Source organism: Pan paniscus, chromosome 7 (assembly GCF_029289425.2).
Source record: "Pan paniscus chromosome 7, NHGRI_mPanPan1-v2.0_pri, whole genome shotgun sequence".
In the NCBI taxonomy this organism is placed as follows: Eukaryota; Metazoa; Chordata; class Mammalia; order Primates; family Hominidae; genus Pan; species Pan paniscus.
The window spans coordinates 96,216,048-96,241,199 of NC_073256.2; the positions used below are offsets into that span (position 1 = coordinate 96,216,048).

The following is a 25,152-nucleotide window of genomic DNA, read 5'->3' on the forward strand; positions in this document are numbered from 1 at the left end:
GGCAACAAAGAGCACAACTCTGTCTCAAAAAAAAAAAAAAAAAAAAAAAAAAAAAAAATTTCTGGCCAGGTGTGTGGCTCAAGCCTGTAATCCCAACACTTTGGCAGGCTGAGGCGGGAGGATCCCTTGAGCCCAAGAGTTTGAGAACAGTCTGAGCAACATACTGACACCTTGTCTCCTCAAAAAATTTTTAAAAATTAGCCAGCATTGGTGGCACCCACCTGTAGTCCCAGCTACTTGGTAGGGTGAGGTAGGAGGATTGTTTGAGCCTGGGAATTGAGGCTGCAGTGAGCCATGATCATGCCACTGCACTCCAGCCTGGGTGACATAGTGAGACCTTGTCAAAAAAAAAAAAGAAAGAAAAAGAAAATTATGACTATAAATGTTAAAAAAATATCTTGAACTGAGTTATCATTATAATTGTTAGGGCATGTTTGATCAAAACAACATAAATATATAAATAAATACTGATATTAAACATAAGATACACACATTTATCAGAAATGCATTTCACAGCTGATTTTTTTCCAACTAATGATTGTGCCAAAGATGTGTTTGCTAGAGTAAAACAGGTCTTGTCATGTATTTTATTCCCTTTTTTTCTTTTCTTTTGCGTATGTGTTAACATTTGTTCACAAAAAATTATGCACGACAAGAATAGAAGGGGTTTTGCTTGAGCTATGTCACAAAATTTTTTAACTCCTTTCAAGCTATGTGCAAATAAAACCCTTCAAAATCATTTTTAATGATCAACTGACACTTCAATAAGGTCCTTCTTCAGTTAGTTGAAAGTAAAAGCTGGAAACCATAAGAGTTGCAAAAGTGTTGCTACCAAGTGATTACGGACATTTAGTTTCTCTACTTGTGCCTGGTGTTCCTTTTCCATCCTGGGACAATGTATCACAGTAAGACTAGGGATGGCATGCCTATATGGTGAAAGCATGACTTTTTTGGTGAAATGGGAGAAAAGTGATTGTGAAAGGAGAAGTGGCAAAGAAAAAACAGCTTGACAGGAGCATTTTCCAACCGTTTAGTTTTAAGGGAAAAAGGCCATTTGCAAGGGGAAAGCCTGAAAATCAATTCTCTTAAAAACAGTTCATGTGCTCACACACTCCTTGGAAATTCTTTGTGTACCTCCAGGGCTAAGCGTACCCCAGTTTGAAAAACACTGGACTAGACCTGAAAGTATTAGAGCTTTCTTTGAAGTTACATTCCAATCCTGGGATGTGCTCTCAGTCTTAAACAGATGACAGTCACCCCAATCACATCTTTGGGATGGCAGATTTCTTTTGTAAAGACTAATCTCATTATTTATGCTGATTCTATTATCACTAGCTTTCAAAGTGTGGTATTTTCTCATCTGGACATTATCTCCAAGTTCTGGGGGATTGAAGTCACCCTATTTGAACCTAAAGCCTCCTATGAAGTTTTTGCATAAAGTTGTGTAGAAAGCCCTGTTTACAGTATTTCTTCATAGTACTATACCATTATGGCCTTGGCATCTTTCGGTCTTCCACATTTTCTCACTTGATCCTTCTGAAGGTAACTGGTTTGCACTGTAAACTTGTAAGAAGTGGATTAGTGTGAAATCTGTGGCTACCGAACAGAGTCGAGTTAATTGATTTACCAGAGAAATGAGTCTGTGAAACAAATAGCATCTGTGAAGTAAACATTTGGGATATGTCTCCTAATGAACAGAAATCAGTAATGTGGTTTTATTAATAATAATTACTTTCAAATAATAAATATCAACCTGTATTCTATTGTTCCCATTCTTTTCAGCCCATAACAAAATTAAATTTAAATCCAAATAGATTGTAAAAAGAATCTATTTTGGCCAGGCGCAGTGGCTTGCGCCTGTAATCCCAGCACTTTGCGAGGCCAAGGTGGGTGGACCCCTTGAGGTCAGGAGTTCAAGACCAGCTGGGCCAACATGGTGAAACCCCATCTCTACTAAAAACACAAAAACTAGCCGGAGGTGGGGGCACACACCTGTAATCCCAGCTACTCAGAAGGCTGAGGCAGGAGAGTTGTTTGAACCCAGGAGGCAGAGGTTGCAGTGAGCCAAGACTGCGCCACTGCACTCCAGCCTGGGTGACAGAGCGAGACTCTTATCTCAAAATAAATAAATAAAAATAAAAATACAATGCAAATATTATCAATATTTAAAATCTACTACGTTTCTGTTCTACTGGCTTATTCAGCAAAATTCTGATCTGTTTTAGTCTTTTATTGGAAGTTCAAGGTTCTTGGTACCTATAGTGCCCACAAATTTGCAGATTTATATATTTATTCATTCAACAAATCTTTACTGATTGTCCACTATGTCACAGTCACTGTTTCCAACTTCTGAAAACACAATATTGAGCAAAACCAGCAATGGACACTGCCCTCACAGAATTTTCAGTTTAATGCAATAATCAATGCCCTAAGAAATAATTATAAAAGTTTAAAAACTGCAATTGTGACAAGGGCTGGGAGGGAGAGTTAGAAGAATGCTAGGATAATCTGTATTAGGATATTTGAATATCTGGGGCTGTGGGTGGTCAGAGAAAGCTGCCCTAAGAAAGTGATCTAAGGATGAATGTGTGTCAATTAGGAGAAGGGAGGGAAGAGTTTTAAAGCAGGGAACAACGGCTTGTGCAAAGGCCAGATAGTTCTCAAAGCAAATGTGAAGAAGGGAAGGAGGAGAGTGTTGGAGAGATGAGGCTGGAGCAGTACATGGCCACCAAACCTTGCTGGGCTTGGTAGCCATTTTAGAAGTGTTTTGATATGTGTAATAGACCAACAGAAAATAACTGAAACTTTGAAGGGTTTTAGGCATGAAGGGATCAAGAATCATCAGTGTGGGTAGGGTGATAGGATCAGATTTGCATTTTGAAAAGATTACTGATTTCTGTAGAGAATGGATAGGAGGGCACGGCCAGAATGTATGAGTTATTGTGACAGATGCTTCTCTGAAAATATGCATGTAAATTTAAGCTCTTGTAAAATAAATAATGTTTTAAAGAGATTGAAATTTTCTAAGAAAAGAAATACCATGGTTTTTAATCTTTTGAATCTTTTGTGTTTATTTTGAGGGGCAGGCCAAAATTGGTTCATACGTGGAGAAAAAGAATGAACAGTACTTATCCTTCAAAATGCTAGGGAAAACCATGACATTGATTTTGTTTGTTTAAGACAAGGTCTTGCTCTGTTGCCCAGGCTGGAGGGCAGCCATGTGACCATAGCTCACTGCAGCCTCAAACTCCTGGGTTCAAGGGATCCTCCCATCTCTACCTCCCAAGTAGCTGGAACTACAGGTGGGAGCCACCACACCCAGCTAATTTTTTTATTTTTTGCAACCTCTACCTCCCAGGTTCCAGTGATTCTTGTGCCTCAGCCTCCTGAGTAGCTGGGTTTATAGGCAAGTGTCACCACGCCTAATTTTTGTATTTTTAATAGAGATGGGGTTTCGCTCTGTTGGCCGGGCTGGTCTGGAACTCCTGACCTCAGGTAATCCGTCCACCTCAGCCTCCCAAAGTGCTAGGATTACAGGCGTGAGCCACCACGCCCAGACAAGCTTGATCTTTTCAATCAAAAGATTGATCTTTTGGCTGGGCGTGGTGGCTCACGCCTGTAATCCCAGCACTTTGGGAGGTTGAGGTGGGCAGATCACGAGGTCAGGAGATCGAGACCACGATGAAACCCCGTCTCTACTAAAAATACAAAAAAAAAATTAGCCGGGCATGGTGGCAGGTGCCTGTAGTCCCAGCTACTCTGGAGGCTGACGCAGGAGAATGGCGTGAACCCAGGAGGCAGGGCTTGCAGTGAGCTGAGATTGCGCCACTGCACTCCAGCCTGGGTGACAGAAAAGATTGATCTTTTGACTGGGTGCGGTGACTCATATCTGCAATCCCAGCACTTTGGGAGGCTGAGGCGGGTGGATCACCCGAGGTCAGGAGTTCGAGGCCAGCCTCGCCAACATGGTAAAACCCGATCTCTACCAAAATACAAAAATTAGCTGGGCATGGTAGCATGCACTTGTAATCCCAGCTACTCGGGAGGCTGAGGCAGGAGGATTACTTGAACCTGGGAGGTGGAGGTTGCAGTGAGCTGAGATTATGCCATTGCACTCTGACCTGGGTGGCAAAGTGAGACTCTTTAAGATTAATCTTTTAATGGCTGGCCAATAATTTATTATAGGAATGTACCATGATGCATATAAATAGTATAGAATGGAATAGAATAAATGGAAGGTCAAGGGATCTTCTTGATCCTGTTTTTTAGGCTTGTAAACAGTGCTGCAATAAACATGTTTGCATGGACATCTTAATACATCTATCTAGGATAAATTCTTAGTGCTGAAATTGCTGGGTAAAAAATCATATACACATTTTATATGTTGATACATACAAGCAACCTAGCAGAAAACTTGTTCCTATCTATATTCCCAGTATGCTCATTTTACTATACCTTGGATGGGTTAAAAAAACTACTTATCAATGATGACTTTTATGCAGATTTCTGATCACTGGCAAGGCTGCACATCTTTTTGAATGTTTTCTAGTAACTTGTCTTAAATCTGTTTGGACTGCTATAACAAAATACCACAAACAGTAGTTTAAAAACAACAGAAATGTATTTCTCAGTTCTGGAAGCTGGGAAGTCCAAGATTAAGGGACAAGCAGATTCAGTGTCTGGAAGAGCCCTGTTCCTCATAGACAGCACCTTGTCACTGCACATAGTGGAAGGATAAACAAGCTCTTCCACAAGCCTCTTTTATAAGGGCTCTACTCCCATTTGTGTGGACTCTGTCCTCATGACCTAATCACCTCAAAGGCCCCACTTTTTTTTTTTTTTTTTTGAGACAGAGTCTCGCTCTGTCTCCCAGGCTGGAGTGCAGTGGCACGATCTTGGCTCACTGCAACCTCTGCTCCCAGGTTCAAGTGATTCTTTTGCCTCAGCTTCCTGAGTAGCTGGGATTACAGGTCTGCGCCACCATGCCTGGCTAATTTTTGTATTTTTAGTAGAGATGGGGTTTCACCATGTTGGTCAGGCTGGTCTTGAACTCCTGACCCTGTGATCGGCCCACCTTGGCCTCCCAAAGTGCTGGGATTACAGGAATGAACCACTGCATCCGGCCCGGCCCCATTTCTTAATACCATTACCATGGGGCTTAGGTTTCAGCATATACATTCTGGGGAGAACACAAATGCTCAGGCCATGGCACTTGTGTTTCAGACGGTAGCACTTTGTATATGATTTTTTAATACATGGCCTCCGCACATTTTTTCTTCCACTGTATTTGAGTTTTTAAAATTGATTAGGCCTCTGTGTATATCAGTGATATTAAGCCTTTGTCTATCACATATATCACAGATTTCTTTTTCCTAGTTCACTTTAAAAATCCTTTGTTTATAAAATGTTCATTCCCTTTGCCACAGATTCCCCTTTTTAGAATTCACCCTAACGAAATAGTATTTACAAAGTTTTACTTTCAAGTATGTTCACTGAAGAACTGTTTATAATGGTAAAAAAAAGAAAAACCCACAAAGCCCACCTGTAAACAATGAAATGTTTAACAGTGGAACACTGGTTAAATCATTTTTAAATTTTTATTTTTTATTTTTTGAGACAAGAGTCTTGCTCTGTTGCCCAAGCTGGAGTGCAGTGGTGCCGATCTCAGCTCACTGCAACCTCCCCATCCCGGGTTCAAGCGATTCTCCTGCCTCAGCCTCCCAAGTAGCTAGGGCTACAGGTGCACGCCACCACACCCAGCTAATGTTTGTATTTTTAGTAAAGACAGGGTTTTACCATGTTGCCCAGGCTGGTCTGAAACTCCTGACCTCAGGTGATATGCCCGCCTCGGCCTCCCAAGGTGGGATTACAGGCATGAGCCACTATGCCCGGCTAGTTAAATCAATGATGATATATCCATAGTCATTGAAATGATACAAAAAATATTTCATTATATTAAAACATATTATTAACTAAAAGCACAAATATCTAGGATCTATAACTTATAAACACCAAAAAAAATTTTTTTTTAGCTAGGCACAGAGAAAAAGGAGACTGTATTTATACAACAGTGGTTAATTCTGGGTACTAGAAATAGGGGTGATCCTTTTTTTCTTTTCCTCAATGAGATAATTGAACAAGAAAATTTAAAATTTATTGTAGCTTATAGTTATGCAGATATATAGTAGCCAACAGTGCCTTAGACTGCAGGGCATTACTCCTGTCTGTAATCTTACAAACTTAACTTCTGCCTCATTCAGTAACCTCAAGTAAGTTGTTTAGCCTTTTTGCACATGGGTCTCCTCATCTGTTAAATGATGATAATAATACCTATCATGAATTAACTCAGGGAGGTTCTGTAAACCCAATGTTTGTAATTCACTATAAACTACATAGAAAATGGCACTAATACTATTTATATCTAACTATGATTATTACTATTTTTAACATAAAGGCAATGGCAACATTAACTCACTACCTTTATTTTTTATTATTTTTCTGAGACACAGTTTCACTCATCACCCAGGCTGGAGTACAGTGGTGCAGTCTCAGCTCACTGCAACCTCCATCTCCCGGGTTCAAGTGATTCTCCTGCCTCAGCCTCCCAAGTAGCTAGGATTACAAGCGCCTGCCACCACGCCTGGTTAATTTTTGTATTTTTAGTAGAGATGAGTTTTCTTTTTTTTTTTTTTTTTGAGATGGAGTTTCACTCTTGTTGCCCAGGCTGGAGTGCAATGGCTCAATCTTGGCTAACTGCAACCTCTGCTTCCCAGGTTCAAGTGAGTCTTCTGCCTCAGCCTCCCGAGTAAATGGGATTACAGGCACACGCCATCATGCCCGGCTAATTTTGTATTTTTAGTAGAGATGGGGTTTCACCACGTTGGCCAGGCTGGTCTTGAACTCCCGACCTCAGGTGAAGCCACCCGCCTCGGCCTCCCGAAGTGCTGGGATTACAGGTGTGAGCTACCATGCCTGGTCACTCAGTACCTTTAAGAAGAATATTTTTGCACTAAGCCAAAAAAAAAAAAAAAAAAAGGAAAAGGAAACAAAGAAAAAGTTGCCTACCAAAATTGACTGCAAGGGAAGATATAATAAATTATTCAACAAACACTTACTACTTGCCTACTATGTACTGGTGGGGGTGGGATGGAGGTATAAGATAGTTCCTGTTCTCATGTGCTTCATTTTGGTGGATAACTCATGTCAATCCCACAGACAGAAAGGCTACTGTCCCTAGAGCCTAAAGAGGCAAAGTACCTCTACCAAGGCAGTGAACGACAGTCAAGTTTGACCCTCAAAGATCAGCTGGGCCAGGTATAGAAGCTAAGCCCCATCACAGAGATATGGTGAGCCAGTAACAAGTGTAATCTACAGCAGTTTTACGTGGGGTAAGGTGAAATTAGGGGACAAATTGGTTGGGGATGCCCCATTCTTAAGGGGTTCCCCTGGTAAGCATAAGGGGGAATTCCCTTGAATATGGTAGTACCCTAACAATAAGTATAGGGGTTAGAGGGGAGAACACATCCCTGCTTGCTAGTAGGAGACTGGAAGGGCTTGGGGAATTCCTAAAAACTCCATTTACAGTGTAGGAGATCCCCTTCTGTTACTCAAAGTTCCCTTCTTACAGAGTATTCTGAGACATTTGTGATTAGTATCCCCTTGAGCTTTGTTTCTAATTTCCACCTTCTTTCAGGGCTCAGAGGAAGAAAACTGAATACATATACATATATATATATACACACACACACACATATAATGATAAATATATAAATACACAAGCATGCATACTCAATCACACACAAACACACACACATCACCCTGATACTGTTAGTTCAGTGGTCCTAGAATTTAAGTCATTTATTTGTACCACTTGACTCTAGTGTCATTCATTCCTAATTAGTCCATGTTTAAACATAACTTCAGATAGAAGACAATGAGGATTTTATAAAACATAAGGTAAGATATATGTCTGAGAAAAAGGCAGGTCTGACACAATTATGGATTTAAACGTTTTTGGTTGATTCTGGCACTATTAGCAAAAATAATACATAAATTTATATAGTGCCTACTATGTACTAGGATACGAGATAAGAAGTAGTAAAGATTTGAATTTAACAGTTTTTGAATGAAAACAAGCTTTAGAGTTGAAATAAAAAAATTTTTTTTTTTTTTCAGATGGAATCTCGCTCTGTCGCCCAGGCTGGAGTGCAATGGCATGATCTCAGCTCACTGCAACCTCCGCCTCTCTGGTTCAAGTGATTCTTCTACCTCAGCCTCCTGAGTAGCTGGGATTATAGGCAAGCGCCACCACACCAGGCTAATTTTTTGAATTTTTAGTAGAGACGGGGTTTCACCATGTTGGTCAGGCTGGTCTTGAACTCCAGACCTCAAGATCCGCCCGTCTCGGCCCCCAAAGTGCTGGGATTACAGGCGTGAGCCACCGTGCCCAGCAAAATAAAAATTTTTAAGTCCATTTTCATTTCCCATCACCTTGATCCTAGATAAGTAATTAACTTCAGTAACTCTTCCCTCTTTTTATGGGGGTGGAGGCTGTGGTGATTAACATATAATAAATGTATTTATTTTCAAAATGCCTAGAATGAAAAAAAAAACACGCATTAAAAACAGAGCACAAGTATTATTATGGCATTCTTCCATATGTGGCACATATTATACACAGCCTCACTTGGCAGAGTTCTCTTATTTCTTAAGGGTACGAATTAGGTCAAGATCAGACTCCACTGTCTTAAACTTCCCAGCAACTAAAACAAAGCTGGACAAAACAAACAAACAAACAAACAAAAACACCCTACAACTGTACCCACCTGAAGAACTATATCAGAATTTCAAGCTCTTGGTCACTGGTGGCCAGGTGACAATATGTTTATTACCGGAAAAATAACTCAAAGCCAAAATCCTTTTGTGGCAGGGTAGTACTGTCATTCTTTACATTAAAATTACATGTAATCTACAAGATAAAACCAATGTTTTTTGTTTGATATACAACACTGCTCATCAACACAGGTACTAAAAATTACAATGAATGAAGTGAATGTTGCTTTGAATAAATGTATACAATTAATATGAGTCTGGATGTGGATTCATGTTAGTCCATTTAAAAAATATTAAGAAAAACGGTCTTTTATAATGTTTGAGAAGACTTGTTTATTTAAATATTTATTTATTTTTAAAAGACTAGTCAAGTGGAAGTGGGGAAAGAGTGGTACAACGGGCAACCAACTGTGAATAACCAATTGAGACAATTCACTACCTTGGGACCAGCCAAAGCTTGCTTTTTAAAGTAACCTTGAAATACATACCATATTCCATATTATACAAAGCTTTACATATTCCTCTTGGTTTTGAAATAGAAAAAGAACTTTTGAAGAGAATAAGAATCATAAAACTAGGTCTAAAAATTGTAACACCTGTTCTTCATAAAACATATATAACTTTATTTACATTAATATATTTAGGAGGTTCAAGCCTTTAACATAACCCTTCCCATTAGATAGTCTATAACTGTAAAGAGTTCATGTATATTTCTCATTTTCTGCACATATGTATTAATGTAAAAAATTTGTCCTGCCGTATTTTTTTTAGTCAACAATTATCTGGAGCATTTTATCAGTTACTGATTCAACTTCTAATACATATGTCGCTTAAGAGTAAAAAGTCCCTCCATAACTTGAAAACATCTTTTTTTTCTTAACCTGAAATAGGCTTAAATTCTCACATTGTCAGATGAGTCTTAACACTTTAGTATTTGCTAAATTTAGCATATTAAAATTTTTTTAAAGGAGTATAAGGGCCCTAAATTGGAAAAAAAAAACTCTACTACGATCATAACTGTGGGATTTCATTTCCAGTTCATTCTGTCAGAATCAATCTAAAGTCCATGTAATGTAAACAGTTCGAAAAAAGTCTTAAAAATGAATTGTTGACTTTAAACACACAATCTTCGGAGCCGCTCACAACGTCCGTAGAAGCAGACTCCTCCCCGCTCCTGGGGAAAACCCTGCCTAATATTTATAACGTTATGACATACTGTAATACTCACAAGGTGGTTGTAGAAGTATAAACACGACTGGAGTTATCTGATTGGCTGCTGGTGATGTAACACCCATGTCAATACTTCCCAGTGAACGCACGTGTTCGACCTTTTATTTAAATTTCCATTTCATCACAGCAATAAGACACTCGGGGCGGTGCATTTTCTGTGAAATGATTACTGCCCGGGGCCCGAGGTGCTGCGTCGCACAATGCATCAAAGGAGGTTGTGTCCGTGGTCGTAACCTCTTCGCGTGAAAGGCACCGCCTGGTCCAGTCTTTGTGAAGGAACAAAATAAGTTCACTTCCTTGGGCACCGCCACCCACCCTCAGCAAATGACAAGGCTGGAGCGCAGCTCCCACCGCACAGTTATTTGCAAAGTCCCAGGTGAACTCGTGGCGAGAGAAGGAAAATGCGCGTCCCGGGCGCGGGTAGGTGCGTGTGGGCAGCGGGGAGGCGGCCAGACCCTGACACTCGCCAGCTGTTTGTCCTCCGCGTAGCCCGGCCCCAGCCGCACACGCCCGCCCCCTCCCTGAGACCCCCAGCCCGCCGCCCGGCCTTTTGTCCCCCGCCCCTCGGCCGACTTCCTTCCCCGCGGCCGCACCCCCGCCCCCAGGCCGGAGGCGCAGCCCAGCCCCTTTCCCGGTCCCCTGGCGCCCCCACCCCACCCCAGCCCAGCCCCAAGCCCAGCCCCCCTCCCCCAGCCCGGCCCCCACCCTTTCCCCCTCCAGCGGTTACTGCTACCCCGGTGCATTGTGGGCGCACGGTCCGTTGTTCATTTGCCATTCGACCTCCGCCAGGGCCTGGTCGGACGGAAACGCTCCGCCGGCTTTATTGTCGCTTCGTTATGTGGCGGAGCCGAGCAGTTTAGCGTGCCTCTCACCCTCAGCGCCTGCGAAGCCGGCGGCGGCGTCGGGACTCCTCGGCGCGCGGAGGAAGGATATCTGTGTGGAGAGTCGGTGTGTGCGCGCGGCTTTAAAGAGGGGGCAGCGGAGGGTCTCCCCGCACTCCGCTGCTCAACTTCGAAGGCCTCGCTCGCTCCCGGCTCGCTCCTCACCTCTCCGCCGCCCGCCCCCTTCTCCGCGCGGGACGCTGCCCGGAGCGCGGCGGGGCGGGGGTGGAGGACGAGAGAGCGGTCGGTGGCGTCGGCCCGGCAGCGGCAGCGGCAGCGGCAGCGGACGCGTGCAGCAGACCCGGGAGCGAGCGCGAGCCGGGCTGCCGGGCGAGAGGGCGAGGCCGAGCCCCGCGAGACCGGAACGCCGGGGGCGGGGGCGAGACAGAGGGGGAGCCGCGGGGAGCGCGCGGGACGCGGCCCGAGGCCGTGCGCGAGCCGGGGCACCGGGCGGCGGCGGCGGCGGCGCGCGCCATGTCGTTCAGTGAAATGAACCGCAGGACGCTGGCGTTCCGAGGAGGCGGGTTGGTCACCGCTAGCGGCGGCGGCTCCACGAACAATAACGCTGGCGGGGAGGCCTCAGCTTGGCCTCCGCAGCCCCAGCCGAGACAGCCCCCGCCGCCAGCGCCGCCCGCGCTTCAGCCGCCTAATGGGCGGGGGGCCGACGAGGAAGTGGAATTGGAGGGCCTGGAGCCCCAAGACCTGGAGGCCTCCGCCGGGCCGGCCGCCGGCGCCGCCGAGGAAGCCAAGGAGTTGCTGCTCCCCCAAGACGCGGGCGGCCCCACCTCGCTTGGCGGTGGCGCGGGGGGCCCCCTGCTAGCGGAAAGGAACCGTCGGACTCTGGCCTTCCGAGGCGGCGGCGGCGGGGGTCTCGGCAACAATGGCAGTAGCCGCGGCCGCCCCGAGACCTCGGTGTGGCCCTTGAGGCATTTCAATGGGCGAGGGCCGGCGACTGTGGATCTGGAGCTGGACGCGCTGGAGGGGAAGGAGTTGATGCAGGACGGCGCGTCCCTGAGCGACAGCACCGAGGACGAGGAGGAGGGGGCGAGCCTGGGCGACGGCAGCGGGGCGGAAGGCGGCAGCTGCAGCAGCAGCAGGCGGTCGGGCGGCGATGGCGGGGACGAAGTGGAGGGCAGCGGTGTGGGAGCTGGCGAAGGAGAGACTGTCCAGCACTTCCCGCTCGCGCGGCCCAAGTCTCTAATGCAGAAGCTCCAATGCTCCTTCCAGACCTCCTGGCTCAAGGACTTTCCCTGGCTGCGCTATTCCAAGGATACTGGTCTTATGTCTTGCGGCTGGTGCCAAAAGACCCCTGCAGATGGGGGAAGCGTGGACCTTCCCCAAGTGGGGCATGATGAGCTTTCGCGAGGGACCCGCAACTACAAGAAAACCCTCCTCCTGAGGCACCACGTCTCTACCGAGCACAAACTCCACGAAGCCAACGCCCAGGTACAGTATATCCTGCTCCTACTTTTTTGAGATCTTTCAGGGAAAGGTTTATCAGCACTCCCTTCACCCCCACCCACCCCCGAAAAAAAACCTCAAAACCATTTTCCTGGGTGAAGACATCGTTCCAGTTGAGAGGTGCGGGAAGCTTAGGCGTGGGGGTTTAGAAAGCCTGGGAACAAGTTTTGTAAAAGTTATGTATGTGTTGTGGGGGGAAGGGGATGGAATGACAATTGTCGTGGCGCTGGATTTTCTTTTTTATGACTCAGATTTCTTATCAGATTGAATCAAAAAGAAAGTGAGGTTGAAGGTTTTAACCTAAAAGGCTGACTTTGCGGTAAAAAATTTTATTAGCTGTGATTTTAGAGAAGCTGGTCTATGCTCACAGACGTTTAGTGTGCTGGTCGAAGTCAAATCGGGCAACTCTTTGAAGAATGGATTAAACAGTTTACCTTTAAGGCTACCCCTTTCAGGAAAACGTCCAGCCGAAAAAATTCTTTATATGAAATCAAAATAATGTCAAGTATGAGAGCAGTATGTAAATGTAGAGAATGCTATTTGGAATTCCTTGCTCTTGTGAATAATTTTACTGAATTAATCTGTTGAACTTTCTTACTACGGCCTGGTTTTGGTAAATTATTGTAGTTTTTACTTGTTTACTTTTACTCAGATTTTTGTGCTGAGATTTCTTTTTGTAGTGTTCCTTTTCAGAAAGATTTTTAAATACAGTTTACAATTAAGTACTTTAAGCTTAGCATTAGAAATGTTTAATGTGTAGTTATTTGTATCAAGTAGTGGATTTGGATTGGTAGGGAATTTATTTACCAAACACCGTGAAAGTGCTTACAAAACAAGTAAGCTGTACTTTAGTTCTTAGTCCTTGTTTTAACATTTCCAGTCTAAAGATAGTAAGCCTTACTATTTTGATAATCTATGTTCAAGCCAAACAGATGTTGATCAGTCCTCCCTTTTTGACTTTAAGGCAACCTGTGGTGGTGGATGGAATTCATTCTTTCGTATTGGTTAGCCAGTCGTTGATTTTATAAAGTTAGCTCTTAGTATTCTGTTTATTGGAATGATTCTGCCGTTCAGCACACTTACCCTGGGGTTAATTAGGCGCACCAGTAACCCCACAGACACAGCACCCATGTTTCTCAGAAGTTAGGGCTTTAACTTTAAAGCACAGGGTGATCCCCCGCCCCCGCCCCAGTGGACAATGTAGTAGGGTTTTTGTTGTTGTTTTGCACACATTTTAGTTGCCTAAGCCCTAGAAGGAAGGTCATTTAAAGATACAAGGCCGAGAAAGGTTAAGTAAATTGTCCTAAGAGTCTGGGGTGACCCAACTGAGACTAGAGCCTGTAAGGAATGTCGTAATGGAAAAAGAATGGATTTGGAGTAAATCTGGGTTCAGATCTCAGCTTTCTGCAATTAACTAGCTTTGTGAGCTTGGGCAATAGAGTGAAATGGAACTAACAGTTCCTTGTCTTCCGTGTGCCAAACACATTTATTCTGCAAAGTATTTATTTTTTGTTCCCATTTTACAGAAGAGGAATCTAAAGCCTTAAAGGGTTAAGTAACATTCCTGAAGTTATGTAGTAAGATGATGGAGTTGCAAGGGACTTGTGAAAATGAAAGTTTAATTTTCCAAATAGGGCTATGTTGGTTACTTAGAAAATTTTAAATGGGATGAATTTTCTTAATCTGCTGTGGACCAATTCCTCTTTATCAGCATAGTCTCTCCCTGTAGGCAAATCTGAATGGGAATGCAAATTATAATTAGCTCCTTTAGTGAACCTGAAATCAGAAGAAGGGGCATTAATTGGATAACCTTAAGGTAGCCTCAGCTTGAGTGTATTCTTCTCCTCTGGGTATATATCTGCGTCTTGGAATTTCTAGGAAAAACCTTACTAAACTTGACCTGAACTACGACTGTCTTCCTCATCACTCCTTTAAATTCCCCCATCAATGCAATCTGCAGGCCATCTCCTTTCTTTGGGACATTCTATACAATATACATATATTAAGGGCTACAGTTTTAGTAAGTCCTGTGTGTCCTAAGGTTGTATATTGGTCTCCTTGATTGGATTTTGGGTGTTTTCACTTTGAATTGATCTTAATCATTTATTACTTTCATTATAACTAATCTTGAGGGGATATCTTGTTATCAACCCCCCAGGTACCACCTATATAAATATCTGTTTGTCTTAACATGAGTAACAGGTTCCTGATCTCTTTTGGGCAGAGTGCAATCTTTTTTTTTTTTCGTTTTTCTTCAGTCTCCAATTACCTGTAGGAGGCAGTATAACACAACACGTAATGTAAGCGCCTACTTGGGCTTAAGGTCAGAGGACTTTGCTCTTAAATCTCTACTTTTTGGGCAGGCAAATTAGTTAACTTCTAGTTTCGTTATGTATGCAAGGTATATGTGCCAGCATAAAACCACTTAGTGCCGTTATTTATTATCATTATTACCTTTTTGTTTTGTTTTTTTGAGACAGTGACTCTATTGCCCAGGCTGGAGTGCAGTGGTGAGATAAAGGCTCACTGCAGCCTCCTGGGCTCAGGCATCCTCCCGAGTAGCTAGAACTACAGGTGCGCGCCACCATTCCTGGCTAATTTTTAAGTTTTTTGTTGAAACGGGAGTCTCGCTATGTAGCCCAGGCTGGTCTCAACCTTTTGGGCTCAAGCAATTCTCCCACCTTGACCTCCCCAAAATGCTGGGATTACAGGTGTGAGCCACTGAGCCTGGCCGTTATTACTCATTTTGATCGCCAATCAGTTCTCCTTTTTATACCTTCAGAGACTTTGTGGCCATCAGGTTCTTTGAACATTCTGAGCCTATTTCTCATACATGCAGTTTTTCTCAGCTTCACAAAGACACTCTTAATATCTTGTCTTAAAAACATGGAAATGAGAGTTTTAGAATTCTTTAGGCAAGAAATCAGTTTGAGTCTAGGAGTACTAAACTCCTATTTTCCCAATTATTTCTCAGAAAGAGTCCCGTTTCTGAGAGGAATTTGGCCACATCTTAACACAGTCATGTACTGCATGACGTTCTCAAGGATGGACTGCATTTATGATAATGGTCCCATAAGATTATAGCGGAGCTGAAAAATTACTATCGCCTGGTGATAGCGTAAAGTTGTAGCGTACTTTGTTTTGTAATCCCAGCACTTTGGGAGGCCGAGGTGGGTGAATCACTTGAGGTCAGGAGTTCGAGACCAGCCTGACCAACATGGTGAGACCCTGTCTGTACTTAGTGTAGCCTAAGTGTACGGTGCTCATAAAATCTACAGCAGTGTATGGTAATGTCCTAGACCTTTCATTCAGTCACCACTCACTGACTCACCCAGAGCAGCTTCCAGGTATGCCAGCTCTGTTCACAGTGAGTGCCCTATAAGGTGTGCCATATTTTTACTGTACCTTTTTCATGTTTAGATAGATTAGATACACAAATACTATTGTGTTACAGTTGCCTAAAGTATTCCTTACAGTAACATAGTGTACAGATTTGTAGTCTGGGAGCAATAGGCCCAACCATATAGCCTAGGTGTGTGATAGGTTATACCATCTAGGTTTGTGTACGCTAAGGCACAGTGACAAAATCGATGCATCTCTCAGATCATATCCCTCTCGTTAAGTGATGCATAACTGTATGTCATGAAAGGTTACTTTCCTCTAAGTAAGAAAAGTATCTTTTTGTTAATCCCTTGGTAGTGACCAAAAAGTTAATCCTTCCGTTAATTGGACCTTGGTTATTGTGGACTGTTGATGGGAAAGTCTTTTAAAACATGCTTTCTGAGTCTGTGTTTTGAGCCTTCTATTTCCGAGGTGTCCCTGTATTTATAAGGATGTGAGGGACAATTAATAGTTTAATTTTGAGTAACAATTGACTACATCGTCAGAGTTAGGTTTAATGATTAGCTCATTCAGTATCTGACCATTTGGCCCAGAAGACTTTAAAATTCCTTAATAACAGTGATTACCACTTATTCTTGGTTTAGAACACTTTCTACCTAATTGTGAAATTTTCATAGCCTAAATCACACATCCTGTCAACTCTTCCTGGGAGAAACATGCACCCAAATGTATTATTGTTGTAAATTTAGTTAACCTTTACAGAAACTAAGTAATGAATTCAGACCAGTGATCTGATTGAAATTTCCAGTTGGAATATATTGATGTCAGTAGCTGAGCAAACAAAAGAATGTAAGGCAGATCTATCAGCCTAATTTGTTTATGGCAGAAATAAGGGCGGAAGGTTGGTTGGTTGGTTAGTTGGTTGGTTTTTAACACTTTAGGAAGAAAGTCTGAAAGACCTTTCACTGAGGAAAAATCGATTAGAGTTCAGCCTGTAGCCCATTAAATTCCATTGTTTCTTATTTATATATTTTACATTATTTATAATTTATTCTTTGTGTTTTATTCAGTAACAGCTAGTTCATAGCCCTTGTGCTTTTCAAACTTGTTAGCAGTGTCTGACTGTATACCTTATTGTGTACCTAGGATTAACTTCCTTCTCCATCTTAAATTTAGCTGTATTAGGTTGATGCAAAGCACTGGAGATAAAAATCTATATGTTTTATTAACATTCATTCTCTCTGCCCTCAAGGAACTTGTAGTTTAGTAAGGAGAGACAGACATGACCGAAAAAAGACACAGATAGCATGGTAGCAGTATATAATCAGGGTACATTGAATAATTTTTTTTTTTTTTTGAGATGGGGTCTCACTTGTCACCCAGGCTGGAGTGCAGTGGTGTGATCTGGGCTCACTGCAACCTCCGCCTCCTGGGTTCAAGCGATTCTTCTGCCTCAACCTCCTGATTAGCTGGGACTACAGGCACATGCCACCATGCTAGGCTAATTTTTGTATTTCTAGTAGAGACGGGGTTTCAGTATGTTGGCCAGGATAGTCTCTATCTCCTGATCTCGTGATCTGCCCACCTCGGCCTCCGAGAGTGCTGGGATTACAGGCGTGAGTCACGCACCCGGCCTGAAGATTCTTAAGGGAGTGATCAGTTCTACCTGCAAAGGTTGGAAGAAGCTTGTACAACTGATTCTTGAATTTTAATTGCATTTAATTAATAGGTGTTGACCAGGATGGGGAGGGCATTTAGGCAGTGCAATTAGAAACAGCCTAAGGAGGAGCCAGGCGCAGTGAGTGGTTCACGCCTGTAATCCCAGCACTTTGGGAGGCCGAGGTGGGTGGATCACTTGAGGTCAGGAATTCGAGACCAGCCTGGCCAACATGGTGAAACCCCGTCTCTACTGAAAATACAAAAATAAGCCAGGCGTGGTGGCAGGTGCCTGTAATCCCAGCTACTTGGGAGGCTGAGGCAGGAGAATCACTTGAACCTAGCAGGCACCCCACTGCACTCCAACTGGGGCGACAACCAAGACTGTGCCTCAGAAAACACGCGTGCGCGCGCACACACACACACACACACAGCCTGAGGAAAGTGAAGAATGGTATCTTAGAGAAGGGAGAGTTTGGTTGCTGTGCAGGATGAAAAATCAAGTTTGAATAGATAGACTCGAGGTCATGGAGGATCTCTTGTCATGCTGAAAACATTAAATTTTATTGTCTTAACAAATGGGCAACAATAGCAGTTTTAAGCAGGGGAGAATCATTATCAAATGTGTATGTGTTGCAATCTAGAGGCACCTGCGTAGTGTGTATGTGGGTTTAGAGTTTGAGGAGAGAACTGGTTGGCAGGATGTTATAATAACCTGAATAGGCCGGGCGCGGTGGCTCAGGCCTGTAATCCCAGCACTTTGGGAGGCCGAGGGGGATGGATCATCTGAGGTTGGGAGTTCGAGACCAACCTGACCAACATGGAGAAACCCCGTCTCTAATTTAAAAATAAAAATAAAAATAAAAATAAAAATAAAAAAAAACGAGCCGGGCGTGGTGGCGCATGCCTGTAATCCCAGCTACTCGGGAGGCTGAGGCAGGAGAATCGCTTCAACGCAGAAGGCAGAGGTTGTGGTGAGCCGAGATCGCGCCCTTGTGCTTGGACAACAAGAGCGAAACTTCGTCTCAAAAATAAAAAATAAAAAATAACCTGAATAACCATCGTCTGTCTGCTCCGTAACACTCACAGGATTAGAATTTCTGGGGATAGTACTTAAGCTACCAAAGAGGATGCCATCACTCAGAGATATAGAGGTGATCAGAAAACTGCAAAAGAGACCTTCTTGTCTTTTTCTCTACCAACTATTATAATTTGTCATTGCCACTAGCATGTATTTGGCAAAACTTGCTATAGCCTTGTTTGTCTTCCTTCTATAAAATGAATTTGTTCTAAAATTTGGAAATAGAAATTACTGTTTTTGTTCTTTCAGTATATTCCAGTGGGTTGCTGCAGAGTAATATTTTTATGTTTTCAATGCTTTTAGTTTACACTTAAATGTTTGTGTTGGAAATGTCTTTTCTGCTAATTCAGTTATTGGAAAAGGGCTGTAATTGAGTAGGGTAGTAAATACTAATTGCTTGTTTCTTTAACTGAATAACATTTTCCTATCGTTAACGGATTGACTACAGGTGTGCTGTTTGACTTTCTATTACTTGTAACTGAAGTTAGCCTCTCTTCCTCTACCCCCGCAAAAGTGTAGGAGACTGGGTGATGGTCTTGTATTCTCTACAAGTTGGTGGCGTTGTTTAGGCCCCAAGCTGGAATGCTGATGACCCTATGATTCTCTCCCTCCACCCCTTACATCTGTTTTATCATGCAAGTTCTGATGATTTTTAGACTATTTTTCTAGGCTCTGCTTCACACCTCATTGACACCTATCTTCCCTAATTAAGGTCTTTTTTTCTGGCATGTATGTTGCCCTATTAACAGTAGCTTTCCAGAGGGTACATGGCTCACACCTGTAAACTTAGCACTCTGGGAGGCCAAAGCAGGAGGATTGCTTGAGCCCAGGAGTTTGAGACCAGCCTGGGCAACACAGGGAGACTCTCATCTCTACAAAAATTTAAAAAAATAAAATAACTGGGCGTGGTGGCACACACCTTATAGTCCCAGCTACTTGGGAGACTGAGACAGGAGGGATCCCTTGAACCCAGGAGGTTGAGGGTACAATAAGCCATGATCTAACCACTGCACTCCAGCCTGGGTGACAGAGTGACACTGTCTCAAAAAAAAAAAAAAAAAAAGGAAAAATAGCTTTCCAACTGATCACAGTATCTGCAATCTTCATTCCCTGATAATAAATCTCCACCTTGCTGCCATAGGCATCTCTCCTCTTTGCTATTTCGATTATATCACTGCTTCTGAAAACTCTGTAAGGTGCCTATAGCAATGGTTCTAATATTTGGGAGGGAGCAGGGGGTTCAAATCTCTCTCTCTCTCTTTTTTTAAGGAGATAGGGGTTCTCTATGTTGACTGGGCTGGTCTTGAACTCCTGGCTACCAGCCATCCTGTTGCCTTCCAAAGTGCTGAGATTACATGGCCCTCCTGTCAAAATGGATGGACATTTACCTCTGAAATGTGCCCAAGTGCATATTTGCATTCTGTAGGGCTTTTTAGAAAATCACATTGAAGTTCTTTTACAAATCTTAACTTTTGAGGATGCTATAGACCATCTTATGTTTTTTTAAAATGCTGGGGTTTTTTTTGTTTGTTTGTTTGTTTTTTTTAATGCCGTCGCATTTACTTGAAGTGCTCATCCACCCATCCCACTCTTGGATCCTTTAAAGCTCTGCTCAGGTCTTGTTTCTTCGAAAAAGCATCCCCACACCTTAAAACAAAAAACAAAACAAAACAAAAAACTGGATTAGATACACCTGCTTTCTGCTCTTATAACACCTTAAGAGTCTTACCCACTAACAGTAACTTCAAATTAGCAACTGAATCATTTTGGTTCCTAGTGTAGACCCTGGCCAAAGTAGGTATTCATTTAATGCTTATTAAATAAATATGTAAAGTTAGGACTTTTCAAGCATTTTCCTTTGAGTAAAATATTTACTATTTTGTAGCCTATGTTCTGGAAATATTGAACATCTAGATAATAGGTTATAAGGATTTTAACTAACTGGACACTTACCTATGTTTTCTAAATTTTGGAAGACTTGATATTGAGGTCTCATCCAGACTAAAGTTTTACTAAATGGCATCTTTACAAATAAAAAAATTCAAGATTTCATATTTAGCTCTGAATGTCTGTTTCTTTAAAATCTCCTTGTTTAGCCAGTTTAGACTAATGTCTGAGCTAATCGTGTTTTCCTTTTTGGGAGAGAGGTTAGAAAAGGTCACTACATTTGAAAAGACCAGTTGTGGAAATAGTAATTTTTTTTAACTTATCAGTGATATCTGATGTTATCAGTATTCTAAAAGTGGACATAGAATGTTAAAGAAGGAACCAAAGAGGCAAAGATACCTGGAGTTATTAGGGACCTACTTTAAGATTTTGTCTCTGGCATTAAGAATTTATTAATTTATTGAGTTTAGCAAATAATATTGGCAGTTTATTTTAGTGCTTTGTGCTTATTTAGCTCTTTTACCCAAATCCTCTAATAATGATCTCCTTAGAGAGTACACATACTCTTGGAAATGATTCATTTTTTTTGAAGGTCATATTTATTTATGTGGTTTTTTTTTTTTGAAGGGCATATTTAATAGCTGCTGCAAACATATGGAATAGTGCTTTAATCAGTGGTGAACAAGAAATTGCTGTTGTTGGTTATAAAAGCAAGGGACATTAATGTTCTTGTTCTTGTACCATAGTAATGAGAAAAAAAATAGTGGCTGAATAGTGTTTAATTTGTACAGTTTGTGTCAAAGTAGAATGGGCAGATATTTTGGTGGATAGGCTTTTGTCTTAGTTATAAAAATTAGGACATTTGGTATGATAAAGGCAGAGAATCTTAACAATTGGCACTGGCCCAGAAAATTCAGGGTGCAGTGACCATAGCGTGTTATGACTGCTACAGTAGGCATAGCCACCTCCTGAAGTGTTTTCAACTGCTTGATATACGGACTTTAGGCAGTTCTTGACTTGTACATGCTAATTCACTGCTTCCACAAACAGTTCATAGATATATGCTGCCAGATATTTAGTGTTGAAAACTTTTGCTTCTTCCAAATATTCATACAATATTCATGCTTTTACTATAATATATAGTAGATTGAACACTGAACCAAATGAGCTTGGGTTCAGGTACAGCTTGTGTAACAAAGCTTTTAGTGTTGGGCCTGTATCAAAGCAAGATTCTTCCCCCTTATTTGTAATTTCTATAGAGAGCATAGGCAAATTAATAAAATATACTCAGTCTCAAAAGGGAAACCAAGTAAACAGAATGATGCTTTTGTAGAAAGTTACACTGTCCAAGTAATTGTTACAGGTGTTTTTAGTATCATTCTTTACATTTTCACACAAGTCCTAAATTGTTCATTCCTCTTTGCTACATGATACGAAATTTCACAACATACTGGTTTTTTTTTTCTTTTAACCAAATATTTGCAGTAATCCAATACAACATACTGGTTTAATACAAGAGCTTAGGTTAAATAAGTCTCATTATTACCTTACTTCCTTTCTCCAGTTCCCCAAAAACAAAAATAAGGGTATTACTCATGAATGGACTTGTTTTGATTCCTCTATCCGTGACTTAACAGTTTTTGCAGAATTGGATCTTTTGGTAGGAGGAGAAAATAGCTAATTTAGAGCATGGAACATTATTATATGGTGGGGGGGGCATGGGTGGGAGTTTTTTGGTATAAGGGCTTTACACACTTGGCACAAGAAGGGCACGGGAAGGTTGCCAAGGATCAGTCAAAAATGAGGAAATTTCTCCACTTTGTGTGCTTCATTCTGTAGTGATCATATACTCCAGATTCGTAGAGTTTTTCATACTATTCCATTTTCACAGTGAAACAGTTGAAGTGTGTCCTGGAATCTTTTTTGTTGTTGTTGTTGTTTTTTGAGACAGGTCTCAGTCTGTTGCCCAGACTGGAGTGCAGTGGCATGATCTTGGCTCACCACAACCTCTGCCTCAGCCTCCCAAGTAGCTGACATTACAGGCGTGCCCCACTACTGCCCAGCTAATGTTTGTATTTTTAGTAGAGACGGGGTTTCACCACGTTGGCCAGGCTGGTCTTGAACTCCTGACCTCAAATGATCTACCCACCTCAGCCTCTCAGTGCTGGGATTACAGGCGTGAGCCACCACGCCTGGCCATGTCCTGGAATATTATTTGGGTTCTTTCAGTTGACTTCTCATACCTGGGAGCAGCACTATAATTTTTAGATGGACTGGGTTAGTTTCAGAGAATTGAGATGACAGCGTCTGTGGCCTCCTGTGACATGCACCCAAGTAAAGCTAAAATTTTTATGATTTAGCCATGCACATGATTGCATTAAGTCATGTTTCGTGATTGTTTAGGGATCCACCATTTAGGATATTGTTTGTGAGACTACTTTTGCAGTCTCGTCATCTCTACACCACTTCCTCTCTTCTAAGCATGTCAGTACTTTGAGCCTGTTTACACTCTAGTATTTATTTCTCCATGTTTTTCTCCATGCTCGTAAAATCGTAGATCCATATATATGTGTATATATTTTATTATTTTATAGAAATGGTCTATGTTTAACTTAATATTTTGTGCCAAAGAATTGACACTTGAATAAGGTCAGTATTTTCAGTTATCTTTTCTACTAGAAATGGTCTAAGCAATTTTTCTCTTGGGAAAGAGATGATTACTTCATTTGTTTAGCAAAGTGTGGCAGGCACTAATCAAAGTGCTGGAGGGATATTCAGCTCTGCCTTGAGGGAGCTTACCCACCTAGTCACTGTATGAGGAAAGTCATAAAGTTTTAACTAACATTTGTAATACTGACTTATCGTTTAAGGAAAAGGCTCAGGGATAGTGACTTTCCAAGGACACACAGTTAATGGCTGATACAGACAGCATTCTGAATTCTAGATCATATTTTATTCTTACGATTATATCACATAATTTTAATTGTGACGCCAAGTAGAACTATAATGAATACCTGTATGATAAGAAGCAAAATTTATAAACATTTAGAATTTTGAATTCAGGAATTTTAATTTACCTTACAGTTTATAGTACTTATGACCCTAAAGAGATAAAGCGTTTTGAAAGTTGATAGGAAATTATATAACTAGATATTCCTATAGTTGAAGCAGATTTTCCCCTTAGGGTCTTACCTTTATTTCTAGTTAGATTTAATTAACTTCATTGACCTAAACTGTTTGATTTTAATGTTTGCCAAGACTTAAAATTTACCTTTTTATTAATGGTAGATAGGGTGATATGCCTAGCATAAAATATAACTTGGATATTTTAAGTTCAATCAGGGGAGACTGTTGCTTTTCTATAGAGATAAAGCAAACATTTAATTCCTATAAGAGAAAGTTTCTTTTCTTAAGAAAATAATTGCTCTTTTTAATTTTAATTTTAAGAAATTCTCAATTCATGTTCTTAGCTTATATTTGAAACATATAACATGATGAATGTTATTTTTAAAATGAAATCCTGCTGGTCTTCAGTCAGATGTGTTTGATTTTTTTCTTTTTTAATAATAGCAGTGGGTTGCACCACCACTGTTCACTCCATTTCTTGATTACTCACAAATTAATATATTTGATTATCGCTTTTTAAAAACTTGATAATTGTTTTCCTTGGTTTGGGAGTTTTTTAAAAAGTCAATAAAGTTTAATATTAATGTTTTTTATCCAATTACAGGAGTCAGAAATACCATCAGAGGAGGGGTACTGTGACTTTAATAGTAGGCCAAATGAGAACTCTTATTGCTATCAACTTCTGCGACAACTAAATGAACAGAGAAAGAAAGGTATTCTTTGTGATGTCAGCATTGTGGTAAGCGGAAAAATCTTCAAAGCTCATAAGAACATCCTGGTTGCAGGCAGCCGTTTCTTTAAGACTTTATATTGCTTTTCAAACAAAGAAAGCCCTAACCAAAACAATACTACCCACTTAGATATTGCTGCAGTTCAAGGTTTTTCAGTCATCTTGGACTTCTTGTATTCTGGTAACCTGGTGCTCACAAGCCAAAATGCCATTGAAGTTATGACCGTGGCCAGCTATCTTCAAATGAGTGAAGTTGTTCAAACTTGCCGAAATTTCATTAAAGATGCCTTAAATATAAGCATTAAATCAGAAGCTCCAGAGTCTGTAGTTGTGGACTATAATAATAGAAAACCAGTTAATAGAGATGGTCTGTCTTCATCACGGGATCAAAAAATTGCCAGTTTTTGGGCAACACGGAATCTTACCAATTTGGCAAGTAATGTAAAGATTGAAAATGATGGTTGTAATGTCGACGAGGGCCAAATAGAAAACTACCAAATGAATGACAGTAGTTGGGTCCAGGACGGATCTCCTGAAATGGCTGAAAATGAATCTGAAGGTCAAACAAAAGTGTTTATTTGGAATAATATGGGCTCCCAGGGAATTCAAGAGACTGGCAAAACAAGGAGGAAAAACCAAACTACAAAAAGATTTATTTATAATATTCCACCTAATAATGAAACGAATTTAGAAGATTGCTCAGTAATGCAGCCACCTGTTGCCTATCCAGAAGAAAATACACTACTCATCAAGGAAGAACCAGGTAAATATTATCTATACAAGGATACTTCCTTGTTCATCCTAATTCTAGTTGGATATAATCTTGAAGTATATTTTTAATTGAATTATTTTAGTTATAAAGTAATACTAAAGTTGTTTACAAAAGAAGGGGGAACATCATTCAAATGCATAACATATTTGGTATA

At 41.5% G+C, this 25,152-nt stretch overlaps 1 protein-coding gene across 2 annotated transcripts in view; it reads left to right on the plus strand.

The window, feature by feature from the left end:
* The first annotated feature begins 10,386 nt into the window (after positions 1-10,386).
* The window catches only part of ZBTB10 (zinc finger and BTB domain containing 10), a 58,375-nt gene continuing 43,609 nt past the window's right edge, over positions 10,387-25,152 (plus strand). The window contains exons 1-2 of one of the 2 annotated variants that reach the window (XM_057303034.2): positions 10,387-10,482; positions 24,101-24,989. In XM_057303034.2, coding sequence (XP_057159017.1) covers positions 10,387-10,482; positions 24,101-24,989 — 985 coding nt within the window. Of the gene's footprint in view, positions 10,483-10,828; positions 12,390-24,100; positions 24,990-25,152 lie in introns of those variants that run through there. The other variant, XM_008956661.5, reaches the window with a different exon arrangement.